This window comes from Bufo gargarizans, chromosome 6 (assembly GCF_014858855.1).
Source record: "Bufo gargarizans isolate SCDJY-AF-19 chromosome 6, ASM1485885v1, whole genome shotgun sequence".
In the NCBI taxonomy this organism is placed as follows: domain Eukaryota; kingdom Metazoa; phylum Chordata; class Amphibia; order Anura; family Bufonidae; genus Bufo; species Bufo gargarizans.
Genome location: NC_058085.1, coordinates 341366701 through 341388354, shown reverse-complemented (window position 1 = coordinate 341388354; position 21654 = coordinate 341366701). Strand labels below are relative to the sequence as shown.

Here is a 21654-nt window from a genome sequence, read left to right as displayed (position 1 = left end):
ATCCCCCTCTCCATAACGGCGCCACCCACAGATCCCCCTCTCCATAACGGCGCCACCCACAGATCCCCCTCTCCATAACGGCGCCACCCACAGATCCCCCTCTCCATAACGGCGCCACCCACAGATCCCCCTCTCCATAACGGCGCCACCCACAGATCCCCCTCTCCATAACGGCGCCACCCACAGATCCCCCTCTCCATAACGGCGCCACCCACAGATCCCCCTCTCCATAACGGCGCCACCCACAGATCCCCCTCTCCATAACGGCGCCACCCACAGATCCCCCTCTCCATAACGGCGCCACCCACAGATCCCCCTCTCCATAACGGCGCCACCCACAGATCCCCCTCTCCATAACGGCGCCACCCACAGATCCCCCTCTCCATAACGGCGCCACCCACAGATCCCCCTCTCCATAACGGCGCCATCCACAGATCCCACCCTCCATAACGGCGCCATCCACAGATCCCACCCTCCATAACGGCGCCATCCACAGATCCCCCTCCCCATAATAGTGTCGTCCACAATTTGTTTTAATATGGCCTTTGAACATAATTTTTCAAGTAAGATCATGTAATTTTGTCGTTTTTTCCCGATTAATCGTAGAAATTAATCGGCAACTAATCGATTATTCAAATAATCGTTAGCTGCAGCCCTAGTGGGAAGTAAGGTAAAGGACGTTACAGCAGTTCAGTGCTGGCAGATACCACAGAATTGAAACATCCCCTGCTGCTGAGAGAAATGCATCTAGCTATGCTGTTTAAGGGGCATAATTAGGCTGAAAAATACATTAGAGAAGCCCAAAAAGACCATTTTCTTTCACAGTTATGATTGTACAAAGAAGCACAGCCATTATGCAAATTTTATTTTTTTTTCCTTGAAAACTCAGGTACGCTTTAAAGAATGACATTATTGCATTGGGGTAAATTTATGAATACAGCCAGTACATCTTCCCCTGCAGAGAACAGTGGCAAATCTCCTGCTGGTCTATTGTTGTCTCTTAACCAGCTGAGTGATGAGGCTTAGGCGGTCTTTTTGTTCTACTACAGACATAGCAGAGCGGAGGCTTCTGCTGCAGCCAGTTGTCTTATAGCCCCACACGGGCCAATGAGGAGGAGGAGGATATGGCTGAGTTCCTGGGACACAGGACGACTTCCTTTTTATATTTCTCAGTTTTAACTAATAAGAAAAAGAAATGAAAGGAGGATATTTTTTGTGTTCCTTTAATCGCTTTTACAGCCTGCACAGTGCTGTGAGGTTGGCTAATCTACAGCTAACATAATTGCTGACCATATGTATTTTCACATGCCAAATCCTCTGTATTTGCTTATGTATTTGAGTCATCTGCTTGCAATATGCAAATCGGACCTCTTTATGTTCCATGGTCGCAGATAACACATGTCGGTAAGACCCTAGGATTGGGAGCTTAGTGCTGGCTTCCAGTCATACAGATGGCTACTGACATTTCTGGAGGTCAAAATATTTGCCCCAGCTGTTTGTCACAGTTCTGCGGGCAAATATACACTCCTCGGTGTGGCCGAGGCATGATACAGTCGGCTTAGATTAGTAAGCGCAAGGTGTTTTTTTTCATTATTTTTTTTGCATATTTGCAGTGTTTAGATTCTCTCCCGGCATGCCTAATATTGGACTCTGTCTGCTTGGCACCTCTCCCAGCGCTCGTCAGTTTCAGTGAACTCAGCAGACAGGGTTTAAGAAATTGACAGTGGCGTATTACCAAATGGCTTGAGAATACAAGAGCGTGTGTATGCTAAAGCGGCGCTGTGCTCTGATGGGTCACATCAAAGAGCAGAAATGATATCTGCAAATCCTACAAACTAGTGGATGGAGCTCATAGTGTAGCTTCAGAGTCACTGGGGATCAAGCATCACTAAGGCTCTGTCCACAAGTACCCGGTTATCCCTGCCCATTGGTCTTAAAGGGCATCAGTGCCTTTGCTTTATTTACTCAGCACCATACATGCTTCCAGCAAAGCCCGTTCACATATTGTAGATTTATAAAAAGGGATTGTGCAGCATCATTATAGGGCATCTGTCAGCAGGTTTGTACACAAATACTGCATCTAACAGTGTGCCTACTAAACTGCCCCTAACTTTCTCATCCAAGGCAATTCACTAGCGCAAGAAAGAGTCACATGACACACTTCCTCGCAGCTAGGATCCTAAAGGGCATCTGTCCGCAGATTTGTACCTATGACACTGGCTGACCTGTTACATGTGCGCTTGGCAGCTGAAGGCATCTGTGTTGGTCCCATGTTCATATGTGTCCGTATTACTGAGAAAAATGATGTTTTAATATATGCAAATTAGCTTCTAGGAGCAAAGGGGGCGTTGCCATTACACCTAGAGGCTCTGCTCTATCTGCAACTGCAGCACCCTCTCCACTTTGACAAGGCCAGGGGTGATGACGTTTACACTGCCTGGTCCTCTCAATCGAAGTGGAGACAGCTCAGCAGTTGCAGAGAGAGCAGAGCCTCTAGGTGTAACGGCAGCGCCCCTGTTCCTCCAAGAGGCTCATTTGCATATATTAAAACCTCTCTTTTCTCAGCAATGCGGGCACATGTGAACATGGGACCAACACAGATGCCTTCCGCTGCCAAGCGCACATGTAACAGGTCAGCCAGTGTCATAGGTACAAATCTGCCGACGGATGCCCTTTAAAAGGGTCTCCTCTTTTGTATCCAGAAACGGCACCACTCTCGTCCATAGGCTGTGTCTGGTATTGCAGCTCAACTCTATTCAAGTAATTTGGGATAAGCGACACTGATAAATAACGCACGCTACATACATAATTGTAAAAAAATTAAGATACTTTATTATAATGCACGATTAAAACAATGAATATAAGGTATTGACACACACCAGAGATGAAGCACCAAATACGTGGTCATAAATGACACAATAATAGCAGCAGGATACAATCAAGTAAAGCAGGACATACATCCAAATTGATATACAAAACCTGCACACACAAGTAATACAGACCTAGTATGGCGCCTAAAAACGACCCCTAGGGGTTGTGTACAATGCAGAGCAGCCCATAGAAATAACTATCTGCCCAGATCCTCTGCAGCAGCCTGACCGTTTAGCTGAGAAGAATTCCTCCTGCAGAGCAGGTTAGAATAAACTAGATTTTCAGCTGCCAGAGGGGGAAGGAGACTGATTCTGTTTAGAGCCACTCCCCAGGTCTGGTCGGATTAGCAGCAGCACCGAGGTGAGATGATTACTGGTATTTTCTTCTAGAAACATTGCAAATGATTAATAGGATAACCCCCTTATTGTCTGTGGGTAACAGTCAGCAATACAATAACTGAACTTTTATTTCAGGCTGCAGTTATGTAGGGTAGACATCTCTGATAGAAATGAATAGTGATTTGAACCCGTGTGCCTCCTTATTGTTTGTAAAGACCATTTTCACCCAATTGACAGATTCAGCAGGGAAATGTCATCAGATTTTCACAGTTGTCTAAAAATTCTCATTAATGTTTTTGTTTGTCTGTCATATCTGTGAGTGCACCCCGCAGGCCTGAAAATAGCCAGCAACAGGATGAAAATAAAAACCCGTCGTCTACATGTAAAGCTGACATTCGGGTGAGCTGTAACTACAGCCAAACCCTTCCTACAGTCCTCTGAATACTTAGAGGAGCAGTCGGATCCCCTCTTTGACTAAATGCTTGAATTCCTCATAAAATTATACAGCTTGAGCATCTTTTCTTCCTACTGTGCATTGCACTATTCCTCTCTTATTCCTCCTGCTAACGAATGGATAAATTGACAACTGCGTGTTACCATTCCCATTGTCAATAGGGTTTGTCCTTACATAGCCAAGCTGGACACTTTCTGAATGTGCAGAGACACACCCCTATTGGCAAGGGGTCATTTGCAGGAGTAATAACAGAGGAACGGCACAGTAAAGCGTTCTCAGAAAGCTTGCTTCAGAATTGTAATTTCATTTGGGATGCAAGTATTTACTAAACCGTGCCTGGAGAGGTCATAGGTCCTCTTTAATTGCACCTTCCTTTCCTGTAGAGATCCGGTGAAATGCACTCCTATAATCACCGGTATAAACATATACAACACTATAGCATGCCTCACCACCCCTAAAGGCTGATGTGGCACCATAGGGGTTAACTGCATTGCACTTGAGTTTGTTGACCACAGGAAATGCGTCGGGTCCTCGAGGATTAATTGAAGCGTTCCTCTCTTCTAGCTTTGTTCTTGAACCACTTTTGCCAAAGAAGATGCATTATCGTTCTCAAGATAAATTGGACAGAGATGATCTCGATAAGGACAGAAAAGAGAAAAAGAAGGAGAAGAGGAATAGCAAGCACCAGGAGATATTTGATAAGGAATTTAAAACGACCGACATTGCAGCTCAGCAGTCCGAAGCGGTTATCCTGTCGGAAACAGTAAGTTGTGTCCCAGCGTGGAAGCAGTATGAGATGTCCCATATAGAAACCTGTAGATTATTGTTTCTTAGCCCTTCTTTGGTAAAAGGTTCTTGCCACCAGATTTTTTAAAGTTAATGGCCATCCTGCAATCGTATTCATGTTTTTACATTTTAGAATCCTGTGCTGATTAATGCACATTATTCCGGAATATCTGTATAGCCATCAGAACTCCATTTTTTTCAGATGCAGAGCTCCACACAGGCTCATTCATAAACCCCTCTCGTCCAGTTTTCTGTGTCCAAAAAGCTGCAAATTTTGACACAAGTCTTGCACCCCCGCTTGCCACTTTAAAAAAAAAAAAGTAGAAGGTACAGTCGGCCAGAGGTGGACAGACTTAAAAAGACATCCAAGCTGTCAGTGTTCCACTGTTTCCTTAAAGCAGTTATCCCATGACTTATGTAAAAAATGACATCATATAGGACATGACAATCTCTTTCTAACAAAGCTAGAACCAGCCCTGTACCTCACATGGATCCAGAGATCTCCCCATTCATTGCTCTGCTAGATTTATATCAAGCTGGCAGCTCAAGGGGAGTGTCCATTCTGCTGCAGCTCAGGGGGCGTGTCTATGCTCTACCTATCACAGCTCAGGGGGCGTGTCCATTCTGCTGCAGCTCTCTCCCTATCACAGCTCAGGAGACAGTTGACGGATGAAACTGAGCATGTGCGGCCTTCTTAATGAGCAGATCAAAGAAATTAAGTGGCGCTATACAGATACATTTTATTGAATAGCCCATTGGTTATACAAAATTACATGCAATTGCAAAAGTATTCAGATCCAGGGGCTGGTTTGAAAACTGTAGAATAATTTTCGTGGGACAACCCCTTTAACTCTGATAGCAGTGAAATGGAGCTCTGCGAACAGAGTAGCACATCAAGCTAGGCTGTCTCCATAACTCGTGTGTTACGGTAACGGCGGAACGGTAGCTCTCGGCTGTTTCCGTATCTGCACCTTCCCTGGTTGGTACCTACTGTGGTTATTCCCATCTTGGCCATGAAAGGCTGAGATGGTAAAACGCCACCAATAAATATCTCCCAATGTTACAAGATAAATTTCTGTCTGTCAGCACTAGAGGGAGCCTGCTGCATGTTTTACTTTATACATTATATACATTAAACTTAAAATAATATGCAGTAAGCTCCTGAGCTCCCTCTAGTGGTGGCCACAGGGGCACAGAATTTTATCATTTACTTTTTCTCAAAGAGAAACAATAAAAACTAAAGACAACCTCAATCCATGTGCCATATAAGACAAACATTACAACATGCAGGGGGTGTATACTGTAATAGCTGGAGCTGAGGGCTGCTGCAGAGAGCATCTCCTGGCTGTGTAATACATGGGTGTCCAGACCTGCCACGGTCACTGGGACAGCTCAGATGTTGTCCAGCTGTACAACACTTCCGTTTCCCTACGGAAAGTATCAGGTCTCTCTAACCAAGGGATGACCAACCTGCGGCCCTCCAGCTGTTGTAAAACTAAAATTCCCACCATGCCCTGCTGTAGGCTGATAGCTGTAGGCCATGGAGGCTCAACCTGCGGCCCTCTAGCTGTTGTAAAACTACAACTCCCATGATACCCTTTTGTAGGATGATAGTTGTAGGCTGTCAGGGGATGATGGGAGTTGTAGTTTTGCAACATCTGGAGGGCCGCAGGTTGAGCATGCCTGCTGTAGGCAGTCTCAGCATGCTGGGAATTGTAGTTTTTTATCAGCTGGAGAGCCGCAGGTTGGCCATCCCTGCTCTAACCCAATGCATGTCTTCCTGTATTGATGTAACAGGGGTAGACCACATCCAGAAGGTTATGGTATCATAGGATGTTCTGCGCTGGATTTTTATATTTTTTGGGGGGATTCTGTTTTGGGGAAATTATTGGGTATAGATGAAGGAGAGGTGAAGGAGAAGCAAAGCAGGCTGATTATAATGGAATTGTAGCTCTTTAAAGGCACTTTTCTGGCTTCCATGTTCCCCTAACTCAATCATCCATTTATCTTTTAGATAAGCCCCTTAAGACCCCAGAGACCGAAGAGTCAAGTTCTCAGTACTGTTGTTGGCGACAGAAGATTCTCCGTTTCCCCAAGTCAAACGTCTGCCCAGCAGCCTCCACCGGTCACCCCTAGAAGTAAGCTGACCTTCAGCCACCCAATAGGTAAGACACTTTGCACATTGTATTCCCTCCTATGTCTATGTGGTGAGATTGCCCGGTGCCATCCAGGTCTCTGTGTTTCCTGTCAATATCACAGAATTTGGGTTTGATCACTTGGGGCAGATTTGTTGCGGAAGTTTCTGTGATTCTCCCATTCGTCTGAATAGGATTTACAGAAATCTCTCCACCTGCTGCAGAAACAGTCCCCGATTAACGAAGGGATTTTCTGCTGAATAGTCACCTACTAGTATAAGAACTGGCTATAGATAAGAGTGCAGATTAGCTTGTCTCAACCAAATCCCAGAACCCTCCAAAAGGAAGAGCGGTCTGTCTGCAGACAGCTGTTCGGGATTCTTGCCTCAGAAGGCGTTGTCTTTTTAAGATTTGGATAATGGTCTGGTTTTGTTTCCCCACAAACAGCACCACCCTTGCTTTTTGGGCTGTCTGTGGTACTGCAGCTTCATTATGGTAAAGTGAATGGGAATAGGCTGCTGTTCCAGACACAGGTCATGCACCAGATTTTCTGGGTGGTTTTAACCCCTTAGTGACCACTAATACGCCCTTTTTACTGACGTAAACAAAGGGGGTATTAGCTAAACGGCTTTAATCAATCATTACATGTACGTAAAATGGTGCATTAAAAACTATAACTTGTCCTGCAAAAAATAAGACCTCACACAAGTACATTGATGAAAAAACAAAAAAGTTATAGCTCTTGGAATGCAATTTTGAAAAAAAATGTGCGTGGTCACTAAGGGGTTAATGGGCCAGCACCTTTTAATCAGGGTCTTGGGCTGAGATTCTGACAGTCGTCATCTCAGCTATCCTTCATCTTTATTTTAGGGACAAAACCAGAAGGATTCATTATAGATCTTCCCTTCCCAGATTTGTAACCAGCATATGAGGCTCAGCCACAAATCACAATCCATTAACTTTTCCCATCGGTTTCTTTTTTGATGTTGTGTCTTACTGGCTGTATCCTAAAACGCTATGAGGGCAGTCACTTTCTGGTGACGGGAACCGCATTCGGCCTGGGTGATGCAATCGACATGCAGGCGGTTTTTCCTCGGCCAACCATGGTCATGTGAATCAGCCCTTAGAAGGCAAGGTCTCCTTTCTTTTAAAAACTTTGCCGCTCTTGTGCATGTAATGTATTGCAGCTCACCCCCTGTGGAAGGAGTGGAATCGAGTTGCAATACCGGACACAGCCCATTGACCGGACACAGACCCTTTTTCCCTGGCTCCTCTTCTGCCGTCTCAGACTTCTTGATTCATACAGTGCATTTGGTAGTCCAAGGCACTTCCTGCTGCTCTTGGATTTGCCAACCCTGCCCACGTGACTAGTGCTGGCCAATCCAAGAGCAAGTAGGGAGTGTCTTGGGCTACCAGTACTCAGTGTGCATCAGTCTGAGAAGCAGTGCCGCCATCTCGGATGGCAGAAGAAGAGCCCGGAAATTAGCAGATCAAAATGTGTTCTGTTTGTTCCCCAGTTCATCTTAATTTTTTTTCTATGAGCCTGAGGGTCGCTCTGCTAAAGTTGTTGCCCAGTTTCCAACTTGCAGAACTAAGAATGCAGCTCCTGGAGTATGATACGTATAATTGTAACACTTAAAGGGTTGGCCCATTTCATACATGATATGCCTCCAGTGTCTGATAGGTGCCTATCTCTAGAGCCCACAAAGTGAAGGAGAGTGGACCACGCTTCTGCCCTCCATTTTTTTCTATGGGACTGACGAAAAGTTTCAGAAGTCCCATAAGAATGAATGAAGAGCACATGTGCAAGCACAGCCACCTCTCCATTCACTATTCAATATTTTCAGCAGTCCCATAGAAATTAATGGAGGGCGGCCGCGAATGCTCTCCTTTACTTTGTGGGCTTCTTTTCTAGATATAGGTGCAGGTTACAGAGATGGGACCTGCACCTATCAGGCATTGGGCGCATATCCTAGTGATAATGGATGTAATAGGCCACCCCTTTAAAGCTCCAGCGATTATTCCCAGTATGCAATCCTTACAGAAGCTGCAGCCACTGAGTTTCCAGTTAGTAAACCGATGATATTACTGGGCCTGTTGATGACTCTTTTCATTTAGAAGATTGACCTTACGCATGTATTCCTTGTATCTCCAGGCATGGAACAAAATGGCGTCAATGCTGCTGAACCAATGGATATCCCCCCACCACTACCACTCAAAAGTAGCACGGGAGACTATGGCAATGTCATGGATTACCAGGACTTCATCCCGCCTGCTACACCCCCTCCTCCACCCCACAGGGTAAGCAAATTGCTGCTTAAAAAGAGTGAAATGCCAGAAGTACTTGACTGGTTTTACAAGTGCTTCGTCCATAAATGTGGTCGATTTGTAAAGCGCTGTTCCATCTACTGTGAACATACATTAAGTGGTGCAAGAAACATTCATGAATGGTATTATAGAGGCAATAGAAAGGAGAAGTTTGCAAAAAGCTCTCATCAGAAGTGTGCATAGATTTTATATTCTGCAGGGGGAGCATTCTCCTGCCCTCATTAGCGCCCCCTTGTGTTATACTGTCTGACCTGTCATATTCTGCAGGGGGAGCATTCTCCTGCCCTCATTAGCGCCCCCTTGTGTTATACTGTCTGACCTGTCATATTCTGCAGGGGGAGCATTCTCCCGCCCTCATTAGCGCCCCCTTGTGTTATACTGTCTGACCTGTCATATTCTGCAGGGGGAGCATTCTCCTGCCCTCATTAGCGCCCCCTTGTGTTATACTGTCTGACCTGTCATATTCTGCAGGGGGAGCATTCTCCCGCCCTCATTAGCGCCCCCTTGTGTTATACTGTCTGACCTGTCATATTCTGCAGGGGGAGCATTCTCCTGCCCTCATTAGCGCCCCCTTGTGTTATACTGTCTGACCTGTCATATTCTGCAGGGGGAGCATTCTCCTGCCCTCATTAGCGCCCCCTTGTGTTATACTGTCTGACCTGTCATATTCTGCAGGGGGAGCATTCTCCTGCCCTCATTAGCGCCCCCTTGTGTTATACTGTCTGACCTGTCATATTTCTCAGGGGGAGCATTCTCCTGCCCTCATTAGCGCCCCCTTGTGTTATACTGTCTGACCTGTCATATTCTGCAGGGGGAGCATTCTCCTGCCCTCATTAGCGCCCCCTTGTGTTATACTGTCTGACCTGTCATATTCCTCAGGGGGAGCATTCTCCTGCCCTCATTAGCGCCCCCTTGTGTTATACTGTCTGACCTGTCATATTCTGCAGGGGGAGCATTCTCCTGCCCTCATTAGCGCCCCCTTGTGTTATACTGTCTGACCTGTCATATTCTGCAGGGGGAGCATTCTCCTGCCCTCATTAGCGCCCCCTTGTGTTATACTGTCTGACCTGTCATATTCTGCAGGGGGTGCATTCTCCTGCCCTCATTAGCGCCCCCTTGTGTTATACTGTCTGACCTGTCATATTCTGCAGGGGGAGCATTCTCCTGCCCACATTAGCGCCCCCTTGTGTTATACTGTCTGACCTGTCATATTCTGCAGGGGGAGCATTCTCCTGCCCACATTAGCGCCCCCTTGTGTCATATTCTGCAGGGGGAGCATTCTCCTGCCCTCATTAGCGCCCCCTTGTGTTATACTGTCTGACCTGTCATATTCCTCAGGGGGAGCATTCTCCTGCCCTCATTAGCGCCCCCTTGTGTTATACTGTCTGACCTGTCATATTCTGCAGGGGGAGCATTCTCCTGCCCTCATTAGCGCCCCCTTGTGTTATACTGTCTGACCTGTCATATTCTGCAGGGGGAGCATTCTCCTGCCCTCATTAGCGCCCCCTTGTGTTATACTGTCTGACCTGTCATATTCTGCAGGGGGTGCATTCTCCTGCCCTCATTAGCGCCCCCTTGTGTTATACTGTCTGACCTGTCATATTCTGCAGGGGGAGCATTCTCCTGCCCACATTAGCGCCCCCTTGTGTTATACTGTCTGACCTGTCATATTCTGCAGGGGGAGCATTCTCCTGCCCTCATTAGCGCCCCCTTGTGTTATACTGTCTGACCTGTCATATTCCTCAGGGGGAGCATTCTCCTGCCCTCATTAGCGCCCCCTTGTGTTATACTGTCTGACCTGTCATATTCCGCAGGGGGAGCATTCTCCTGCCCTCATTAGCGCCCCCTTGTGTTATACTGTCTGACCTGTCATATTCTGCAGGGGGAGCATTCTCCTGCCCTCATTAGCGCCCCCTTGTGTTATACTGTCTGACATGTCATATTCTGCAGGGGGTGCATTCTCCTGCCCTCATTAGCGCCCCCTTGTGTTATACTGTCTGACCTGTCATATTCTGCAGGGGGAGCATTCTCCTGCCCTCATTAGCGCCCCCTTGTGTTATACATTGTCTGACTTGTCAATGGAGCAAAGTGGCAGCTGCTCTGAGCACATTTCTGGCATACAGAAGCTCTAGTCACCTATAGTGCAGTCTGTTTACTACACTGCCCAATATCTACCCAGTTCATAGCGATCTGATTTATCTAGTTCACTTTACTGTCTACATTAGTATGAGTTCCCCCCCTCCTAATCATCGAGGTCCGGGGTTTCAGCCACTACCATTACAAACTGTTGCAAACACTCTAGCACGCAGCCATGCAGTTTCCGACGACGTACATTGGTACTACTATGGGTTGCACTGAAGAGCTCCCTGACTAAACATGGCACTGTTGTAGGATGCCACCATTGCCACCAGTCAGTTCCTGAAATATCTGCTAGATGTGCCCTGGGCTGCTGTTATTGAGAAGTGGAAGGGTCTAGCAGTAACCACAGCTGTAGACCACACAAGATTAGTGTTCAGCGAACTGGTTTCAAGTTCAGCATACAAGGTTCGGGTTATCTCAGAATTCCGTTATGGATTCCGCTACCACAGACCATAAGTTATGGTCCATGGTAGCAGAATCCAAAATTGAATTCCTAGATAACCTGAACTTGAAACCAGAAGTTCACTCAACACTACACAAGATCACAAAGCGTGGCTGCCGAGGGCCGTGGAGCATCGCTTACTACAGAAGGCCAAAGCCTCCTCTGGTAGTGACATCCGCACAAGCACAGTGTGTCAGGAGCTCTGTGAAATGGTTTCCCATGGTCCAGCAGCTGGAACGGGATGTCCAGAAGCTCAGGTGAGGTGGTCAGGTGTCCACACACTTTTGGCCATATAGCTCATATCTATGTATTTCCTCTCCTCTGTATCTCTATGTAATTAATATCTAGCCATCATATACATACAAATTACCCATTAGGTGGCGGATTTTGTGTTTGGCTCTGGCTACACGTAAGTGGCGGTCTTGTAGACAGCGTCCATATAGTGATTACTAAGGATTCACAGAGGTCGTTCCTCCATTTTCTTGGATACGAAGCCAAACTCGAGGATAGTGGAAGGACAGATTGCTGCTGTGATGGAGAATCGCCTTTTACATAAGGTTCTCGTCTCCCCTGAGGTGTGTGCGAGTCAGTGAATTTGCTTCGAATAGGGTCTAATGTGAACTGGCAGACCGCTTGTACATGAAGGGGAAGAATCCCTGCACATAACAAGACACCGAAGATGGATGTACAGAAAGTCATAGTCGCAGTGGAGACCACATCTATGATGCACAGAGCAGATCCCCGAGTAGCTAAATCAGGATGATTATGGCTTTCACACATCTATGTCTTGTCTTCATCATGCACAGATATACTGCTTCTCTTTTAAAGGGACAGTCTCTATTGTGACCCAAACCCTCGTCGGTCCTGAAACTGTTCTGTAGCTGATTATTAGATCTGCTGTAACAGGTTTGTCTAGGGTTAAAGAAAGGGCCTGCTTTTCTTCAGAAACCCTCTATGGCTGTTATTGCAGCACGTTCCTATTCTAGTAAATGCTGTAATGCTATATATACACATGCATACATATATACACACATACTGTGCATGCATTTAGCTGTAGAATCTTAGCTGACTCTGGTACCGAGCCCCAAATCCACCGCATGGACACAGTTAAAGCGAACCCGTCAGAAGCAGTTTGCGCTCCAAATCACCACCACTTGCTTTTTGGCTTTTTTTTTTTTTGTGGATAATAGGTAATTTGTGCCAAATCAAGTGACACCGTGACCTTGTACATAAACATAAGATGAAGGTTGGCTTAACTTGCCGATTTCTTCGGAAAGAAAGAGCTAAAGTGCATTTAGGTCTCCTGACTTCATGCCTGACCCTTTAAAGTGAATGTGTCCTCATAAAATGGCCTGTTTTAAATCAAGTTTTTAGAATTTTTGCCATGCTCCTTTCTATATGTTAAAAAAAAGGTATTTATTTATTTTTAGAATTTTTGGGTGATTTTCATTTTGATTTTCCATGTCATATTTGTATTTAAAAAATTTACTTAAAATCGAGAAGTTTTCACACTGGGCCACATGGGCCATAGACACAATGGACAAGAGCGGACTTTATAGACATCTATGGTAGAGTTTTCTAGGCATGTTCTGTGACCTGTACAAAGGTCAGGAGGGAGTAGATACGCTGTGATATCACCTGTTGTGATTGGTGGATCCTGTGTTACCTGTGTTATCTATACAGAGGTGATATCTATCATAATCCTGTCTGTGAGGATAATGAGATGAATGCTAAAAAGTAATCTGTACAGAATAGGAAATCTTGACATTTTATTAGGCCAGTGTAAACATTGCACGATTTTAGGTATTTTTTAACATATAGATATGGCATGGAAAATCAAAATGAAAATCACTAAAAGATTAAATAAAAACAATTGATATAAAAACATGATTTAAACTATATAAAATGTTCAGATTACACATTACTTTTAACCCCATGCACGATAAGCTGCTGCTGACATATATTCCATTCTACCCAATGGGGTGGGGGGGGAGACGCAGCGAGAGTCAGGAGAAACAGCGGTCGCCAGATCGAGGATCCGGACAGCATTTACCCCATGTGTGTGGCCAGCAATAGTCTCTATATCTATATATTTTCCATTATGTGTTGATATTAATTTTTACATAATTTTTTTTCAGCACCTGCCACCTCCACTACCCAGCAAGACACCACCACCACCCCCTCCAAAGACCACGAGGAAGCAGGCATCTGTGGACTCCGGGATCATGCAGTAGAACACTTGCAACCTTCACAACATACGGCTCACTGCAGTTATCGATTCAGGATTTACCTCATTTGGGCCACAGTGTTTTTCGTTTTTTTCCTTTTTGTGCAATCACCGTAGATGAAAGTCATTTAGATTATCATTAAGCAAAAAGATATTAAAAAAATAAAATACAAAAAAACAAACCATTGAGCTACTGAGCTGTGGATACTAATTTATGTAGTAAAATACTAAGCAAGCAATTTACATACAGGATTGGAAAAAAAAAGCAAATAAAAAGTATTGTAATTGTCTGAGGCATTGCTAATGATGTCTGCTGGTTCCTGCTTCATCATCTTGTACAGAAATTTGTATATATGACAGTTATTTTTTTCTTATTTTTTTTTAATTTTTAGGTTGTTTTAATTTTTTATCATACTCGTTTTTATTGTAGTAGATTGTTTCCATTACCTTCTCACACCTATGCATTTCCTATCAGTGACTACTGCTGAGCACCCAGAGATAGCTCAGCTCTGCTGACACGTGCCAATGGATACCTATAATCATGTGTAGATCTGTCACCTAACCATAACGACGCTACTTTCTGTATATGTATTATTCTGCCATTCCATTTTATAATCGCCCTGTAGATTTTCTTATATATATAATTGACTAAAAAAATAAAATAAAAGCAGTGTTTTGAAAATAAACGGAAATGTAAAAAATTGTGTTGGCGTCTTTTATATAAAAGAATATCTTACCTCAGGCCATTCATAGTGGGACGAAGGATAGGGCAGGGTCAGCAGCTGGGGGGATGTTTCTTACTCACCTCTGATCTTACACCGGCAGTAAGATGCATTAAATGTAATCGTTTTGGTGTATCTTGGGAGATCTGTGAGCCAGAAATGGAATGTCTGCTAGCTAGGACCTGGCATCAATTTCTGGTGTTATTTTTGTAGTATTAAATTTGTCAGGCCTCGTTGAGCCTTCGTAATGCTCGAGACTACCACAGAGAACTAACGGCTTCCCCGATCTCGGCAAGGGGGAGCCGTTCAGCGCAGCACTCCCAGAGAAAGCTGTCTCAGATGCCATGACCAGGATTGGAATTATCACCGATCCCAGTCATTGAGGCCAGCCTACGCTGAGTATGGAGCAGACTTAGCACGTGAGCTGGTGCCTGACTCCTTACAGCGCACCATGACCTAACTGTACATTGTGGTGCATGTAAGGTTAAAGATACACTTGTGTCCACTGACTTGTGTGCCAGCTATATAACGTAAAAAAATTAATTCTAAATGTACAATTAAAAGAATTCAATTTTTAAGAGGTTTTTTCCAATTTTAATAAGATTATTAAGGGGTTTTATTTATTTTGTGCACTTACATAGCACTGACCTATTCCGTGGTGCTTTACTGACATCATCACTCGCTGTCCCCAATGGAGCTCACAATGTAAGTTCCCTACCAGAATGTTTTTGGAGTGTGGAAGGAAATCGGAGTACCTGGAGGAAACCCACAAAACACGGGGAGAACATACAAACTCCATGCAGATGTTGTCCTTGGTCAGATTTGAACCTAGGACTCCTGCTAACAACTGATCCACCATAAAGCACATTTCTATGGTACATTTACATATTTCTTTGGTAATATTTTTTTTGTTTTCCATGTCACTATATTTTTAAAAAATCCTGTCGTTTTTGTGCTGGCCACTAGGCCTAAAATATGTTAAGACATAGTAGACAAGAGGGGACCTCCTTGAATTCTATGAAAGAATTTCCTAGGCATGCTCTGTGACCTGTGAAGAGGGAGTAGATAAGCTGTGACATCACCTGTTGTGAATAGTGGATCCTGTGTTATCTATACAGAGGTGATTTCTGTCATTGTAATTCTGTCTGTGGTGATGATAATAAGATGACTACTGAAAATTTACCTATTCAGAACAGGAAGTCTCAACATATTATTAGGTCTGGTGGTCAATGAGAAAACTGCACACATTTTTTTTTTTAATATAGTGACCATCGTAGCTGTGGAACACAGGGAAGGATGTAGTCTAGGCGGTTTGGCGAGATCTCTTTTTAGGAATCATTTCACATCAGGCAGGGTTACAATGACATTTAACATCTGTTATAAAGCTGGAGGCAGATGATACAGGACAGGGATCAGCAACTTTTGGCACTCCAGGTGTAATAAGACTACGACTCCCAGCATGCACATTTGCTTGGCTCTCAGAACTCCAAAAGAAGTGAATGGAGCATGCTAGGAGTTGTAGTTTCACAACAGCTGGAGTGCCGGAGGTTGCTGACCCCCGATATAGGATTTACCACTGGCAGGTAATGGGACATCTCAACTGCTCCTCCTCCCTACACAATGACAGTTGCACATCAGAGGATGACCACAACATCCTTCCCTTAGATCGGTGTGAAACGGCTGTGCGTGGTCAAGAAAAAACGGTCTGTATGTCGACTGCATCTCCTGAACCGACCGTGTCTCATCTGACCCATACTCCCATCATCATAGTTATCAATGATGATGTCAGTTCCTGCCTGACAGCTGGTCTACTGTATGGTACTCACATGATTCTGTGAGTACAGCGCAGCAGACCCAGAATCTGACGAGCTGACATCATAAATCACTGTGATGCTGGGAGTTTGGGTACAGGAGATATGGCTGACCCACGGGCCATGATTCCCAGACCGGACATGGCCGTCTGTGCCTTAAAGGGTTTCTACCACTTCAATATCACATATTTGGTGTTCAGACACTAGCGATTCGCTAGTGTCTGTTCTTGCCTACAAGCTAATTATCACATTAATCCGGGCTGCCGATACCTCAAAAAAAGCACTTATATCTTTATGCAAATGAGCCTCTAGGTGCTATGCAGGCGTTTTTCTAAGCACCTAGAGGCTCCGTCTACCTTGCATTTTGCCGCCCTGCGCCTCGCTCCAGCACGCCCATCTCTCACTGTAATCGATCCTCCCCCTGCTTCAGCCTTCCGAAATCCCGCGCCTGCGCCGTCCGTCGCGGCATTCGGAGGCATTCGGCGCAGGCGCAGTCAATGTCTGACCGCTCCCTGCTCAGACATTTCAACTGCGCCTGCGCCGATGACGTCACAGAGCTCCGTGGGACAGACGAAGCCCAGCAGCAAGCGGTCAGACATTGACTGCGCCTGCGCCGAATGCCGCGACGGACGGCGCAGGCGCGGGATTTCGGAAGGCTGAAGCAGGGGGAGGATCGATTACAGTGAGAGATGGGCGTGCTGGAGCGAGGCGCAGGGCGGCAAAATGCAAGGTAGACGGAGCCTCTAGGTGCTTAGAAAAACGCCTGCATAGCACCTAGAGGCTCATTTGCATAAAGATATAAGTGCTTTTTTTGAGGTATCGGCAGCCCGGATTAATGTGATAATTAGCTTGTAGGCAAGAACAGACACTAGCGAATCGCTAGTGTCTGAACACCAAATATGTGATATTGAAGTGGTAGAAACCCTTTAAGGTTAATGAGTAGTGTTGAGTGAACTTGTGTTTTAAGTTCGGCATCTAAAGTTTGGGTTATTGAAGAATCTCGTTATGGATTCCGTTACCATGGACTATAACGGAATTTAGAATCCATAATGTGATTCTTCGATAACCCGAACTTTAGACGCCAAACTTAAAACACAAGTTCGCTCAACACTATTAATAATATTTTTCTGACCGACCTTTTTTTTTATGTCTATATGGCTGCTATAAAGCAAATCCCTGAACTGTTTCAGGGAGACCTGACCCTGTTGTTAAAAACAAAAATATAGATTCCTAGGAAAGCCACCTACAACAACAACCACTAGAGGGCGCTTACTGCATACTGTTTGATCATTAACTGTATAGCTCCCTCTAGTGGAGACTGTCGGTAGCCAGTATTATTGCACTTTATTCTAGGTCTATTCATAGGCTCTGGAGCCTTGAGCCACAAAAAAAGAGCTGCAACCGCTATAAAGATATATTAAGAACTGAATTGGTACAATGTTTTGGAGGTTGAACATTTCATTTAAATCTTGCAGCACAATAACTCAAAGACCGCGGTCAACTGCAATCAACCCAATTATCAGCCAAAGCTTTGCGGCATCTGATGGGACAGAGTGCCCTATCGCTACCCTTTCTTCTGTATACACATGAACAAAGAACCAAAAAGTAACAGCTGAGGACTAGGGAAAAAGAAAACCACCCCAGTGGACGAGAACAGCCAGAGGCTTCCTTCCAGCAAGTTCATAAGATTAGAAAAAGATAACATGCAATAATAAATTACATCTATCTCTGGAGCCCATACAATATTAGATGTGAATGCAGATGCAAAAGACTGCCGGTGAGATGGTCAGCGCAAAACATGGCTGAATAAATTACTACAAGGTAATAGAATATCGCCGGGCACATTTATCAATTCTGCCAACCGCAAGAGCTCTATAATATGAGGACACCCCAAACAGCTACTGGTATCTCTGCTTCCTGGACGTCTGCAAGTGTATGTGGGGTCTCAGTATCCCATCTGCTAATGCTAGAAGACTTCCATACAGTGCTAAATAATACTAACATATACAGGTCCTTCTAAAAAAAATTGCATATTGTGATAAAGTTCATTATTTTCTGTAATGTACTGATAAACATTAGACTTTCATATATTTTAGATTCATTACACACAACTGAAGTAGTTCAAGCCTTTTATTGTTTTAATATTGATGATTTTGGCATACAGCTCATGAAAACCCCAAATTCCTATCTAAAAAAATTAGCATATTTCATCCGACCAATAAAAGTGTTTTTAATACAAAAAAAGTCAACCTTCAAATAATTATGTTCAGTTATGCCCTCAATACTCGGTCGGGAATCCTTTTGCAGAAATGACGGCTTCACTGCGGCGTGGCATGGAGGCAATCAGCCTGTGGCACTGCTGAGGTGTTATGGAGGCCCAGGATGCTTCCGATAGCGGCCTTAAGCTCATCCAGAGTGTTGCGGTCTTGCGTCTCTCAACTTTCTCTTCCCAATATCCCACAGATTCTCTATGGGGTTCAGGTCAGGAGAGTTGGCAGGCCAATTGAGCACAGTAATACCATGGTCAGTAAACCATTTACCAGTGGTTTTGGCACTGTGAGCAGGTGCCAGGTCGTGCTGAAAAATGAAATCTTCATCTCCATAAAGCTTTTCAGCAGATGGAAGCATGAAGTGCTCCAAAATCTCCTGATAGCTAGCTGCATTGACCCTGCCCTTGATAAAACACAGTGGACCAACACCAGCAGCTGACATGGCACCCCAGACCATCACTGACTGTGGGGACTTGACACTGGACTTCAGGCATTTTGGCATTTCCCTCTCCCCAGTCTTCCTCCAGACTCTGGCACCTTGATTTCCGAATGACATGCAACAGTCCAGTGCTGCTTCTCTGTAGCCCAGGTCAGGCGCTTCTGCCGCTGTTTCTGGTTCAATAGTGGCTTGACCTGGGGAATGCGGCACCTGTAGCCCATTTCCTGCACACGCTGTAGGCTCTGGATGTTTCTACTCCAGACTCAGTCCACTGCTTCCGCAGGTCCCCCAAGGTCTGGAATCGGTCCTTCTCCACAATCTTCCTCAGGGGTCCGGTCACCTCTTCTCGTTGTGCAGCGTTTTCTGCCACACTTTTTCCTTCCCACAGACTTCCCACTGAGGTGCCTTGATACAGCACTCTGGGAACAGCCTATTCGTTCAGAAATGTCTTTCTGTGTCTTACCCTCTTGCTTGAGGGTGTCAATGATGGCCTTCTGGACGGCAGTCAGGTCGGCAGTCTTACCCATGATTGCGGTTTTGAGTAATGAACCAGGCTGGGAGTTTATAAAAGCCTCAGGAATCTTTTGCAGGTGTTTAGAGTTAATTAGTTGATTCAGATGATTAGGTTAATAGCTCGTTTAGAGAACCTTTTCATGATATGCTAATTTTTTTAGATAGGAATTTGGGGTTTTCATGAGCTGTATGCCAAAATCATCAATATTAAAACAATAAAAGGCTTGAACTACTTCAGTTGTGTGTAATGAATCTAAAATATATGAAAGTCTAATGTTTATCAGTACATTACAGAAAATAATGAACTTTATCACAATATGCTAATTTTTTTTGAAGGACCTGTAGTGCTCAACTAACACTGCCATACATTGCCTCAGTCAGTGCCATAGTGGTAAATTCCCTGGTCTTCTAGGGCAGTGAATGTTTACATGTTCCTCTCTAAAAATGATCATGGAAGAATAATGATCGACTGAGCTTGTGACCACCTAAGGGCTCATGCACATGAACGTGTGACGGCTGGGTCCTTGCCTCGAACTGCAAATTGTGGTCCGCAATGCACGGGCACCGTCCCATTCACTTGAATGGGGTCCGCGATCCGCATCTGATGGGCATGCACTACTTTTTGATGCACAGACAGAATACCAGTAGCCTACTGGGGGTGCTACCCTGCAGCCTTACTCTAGTTTTCTATTTTGCACCACTGTGCATCACTTTCTATGCTAATGTACTGGATGTTCCTCAATATTTGAGTCCAAAATTGGGATATTTAAAAGGGATGTCTGAAATTAACAAAAAGGAAAATTGCGGCATAAGGTGGAAATAGTATAAAATAAGAAAAATAAATTAGCTGTTCAATCGCCCCAGGGCTCCAGCGCTGCTGTTCTGGTCCTCCCCGACTGTCTTACTTTATAGGGCAGCACTGCTGACGTCACAGTTGACCACATGTGACTGCTGCATGCAATCACTGACATCAGCGGTACGCTGTTGAAGCCAATGGTTGGCTTCAGCAGTCATGTGTTGTGGCTGTGATGTCATTGCTGAAACCCCGGAGGACTGGAGCAGTGTGTGATTCAACAATTGAAGGGGTTTTCCATGAGTTCGATATTCAATATCTGATCGGTGAGGGCGAGGCTGTGACTCCTGGCTGTTTGAAGAGGCCTCGGCGCTCCATTCTCCTTACAGCATACCAAGCCCAGTGCCATACATCGTATAGTGGTGGTTCTTGGTATTGCAGCTCAGGCCTATTCATTTGAATGAGACTAAACTGAAAATTGGCTATTTGACCAATATAGGTGATGTTGCGCTCACCGGAGCACCATGCCGTCCCTTCAAACAAGTGATCAGCAATTCAGCAGGGCTGCTGGGAGTCAGACCCACACACAAAACCTCATAGCCACACTAATCAGATATTGATATCCAATCTTAAGGATGGGTGATCAATATTGTACTCCCGGGAAATCCCTTTTAGTTTATTTTACACAAATTTTGCTAATCTTGGACAACCACTTTAAACACCATCCTGCTCCACCAGTAAGAGCCCCCCCAAAAAATCATAAAAACCCATCCCATTTATGTATATTTGCATATGCCCCTTTGGAGGTCCATCCTCAGTGGACAGCCCCTTGAAAACCATCCCTGTAACTGCCTAAGAATAAAATATGAAAAAATTAGATAAAACACTGTTCATAGGAGTGAAAATAAATATCTGTCTCTATGTGACAGTGACTGGTTCTCAGCAGAGGAAGAAATATCAATTACGCTGATCTGGTCAGCACTGGGAAATAGATAGTTTGGTCAGAATTAACCACCCCAGAACCTGGAGAAAACACGTATTTAGATTATTCACTTTCAGCCGAATTTCATCTGTATATTTTTGTGTTACGTTTTTGATGTGTAGAAAGCTCCTGAGAGATGAACTGCATTAAACAAAGAGATTGCAATGTTCCAGCCCCGGCGTAAGCTTCTCAAGGGTTCGCTGTGGAACGCAAAAGCATTTGTTTGTCAGATTGTTCGCTCTGTCAGAATGAAATCTGCTGCCTCTTATAACGATTCCAATCTACGTGATGCGACCTGAAGCCTGGGCTGAGCTGCAATTAATGTGTCGTATATACTAATGACCGGCTACATAGAAAGAGGCCTTTATTATTACAGTAAATGGAGCAGTAATGTGATTTATTGT

At 44.8% G+C, this 21654-nt stretch overlaps 1 protein-coding gene across 1 annotated transcript in view; it reads left to right on the top strand.

The window, feature by feature from the left end:
* Positions 1-13856, top strand: part of DOCK1 (dedicator of cytokinesis 1) — a 388933-nt gene extending 375077 nt beyond the window's left edge. The window contains exons 49-52 of the mRNA XM_044296110.1: positions 4228-4426; positions 6464-6614; positions 8740-8885; positions 13632-13856. Of these exons, the coding sequence (XP_044152045.1) occupies positions 4228-4426; positions 6464-6614; positions 8740-8885; positions 13632-13727 (592 nt within the window). The 3' untranslated portion in view covers positions 13728-13856. The remainder of the gene's footprint in view (positions 1-4227; positions 4427-6463; positions 6615-8739; positions 8886-13631) is intronic.
* The last annotated feature ends 7798 nt before the right edge of the window (positions 13857-21654 follow it).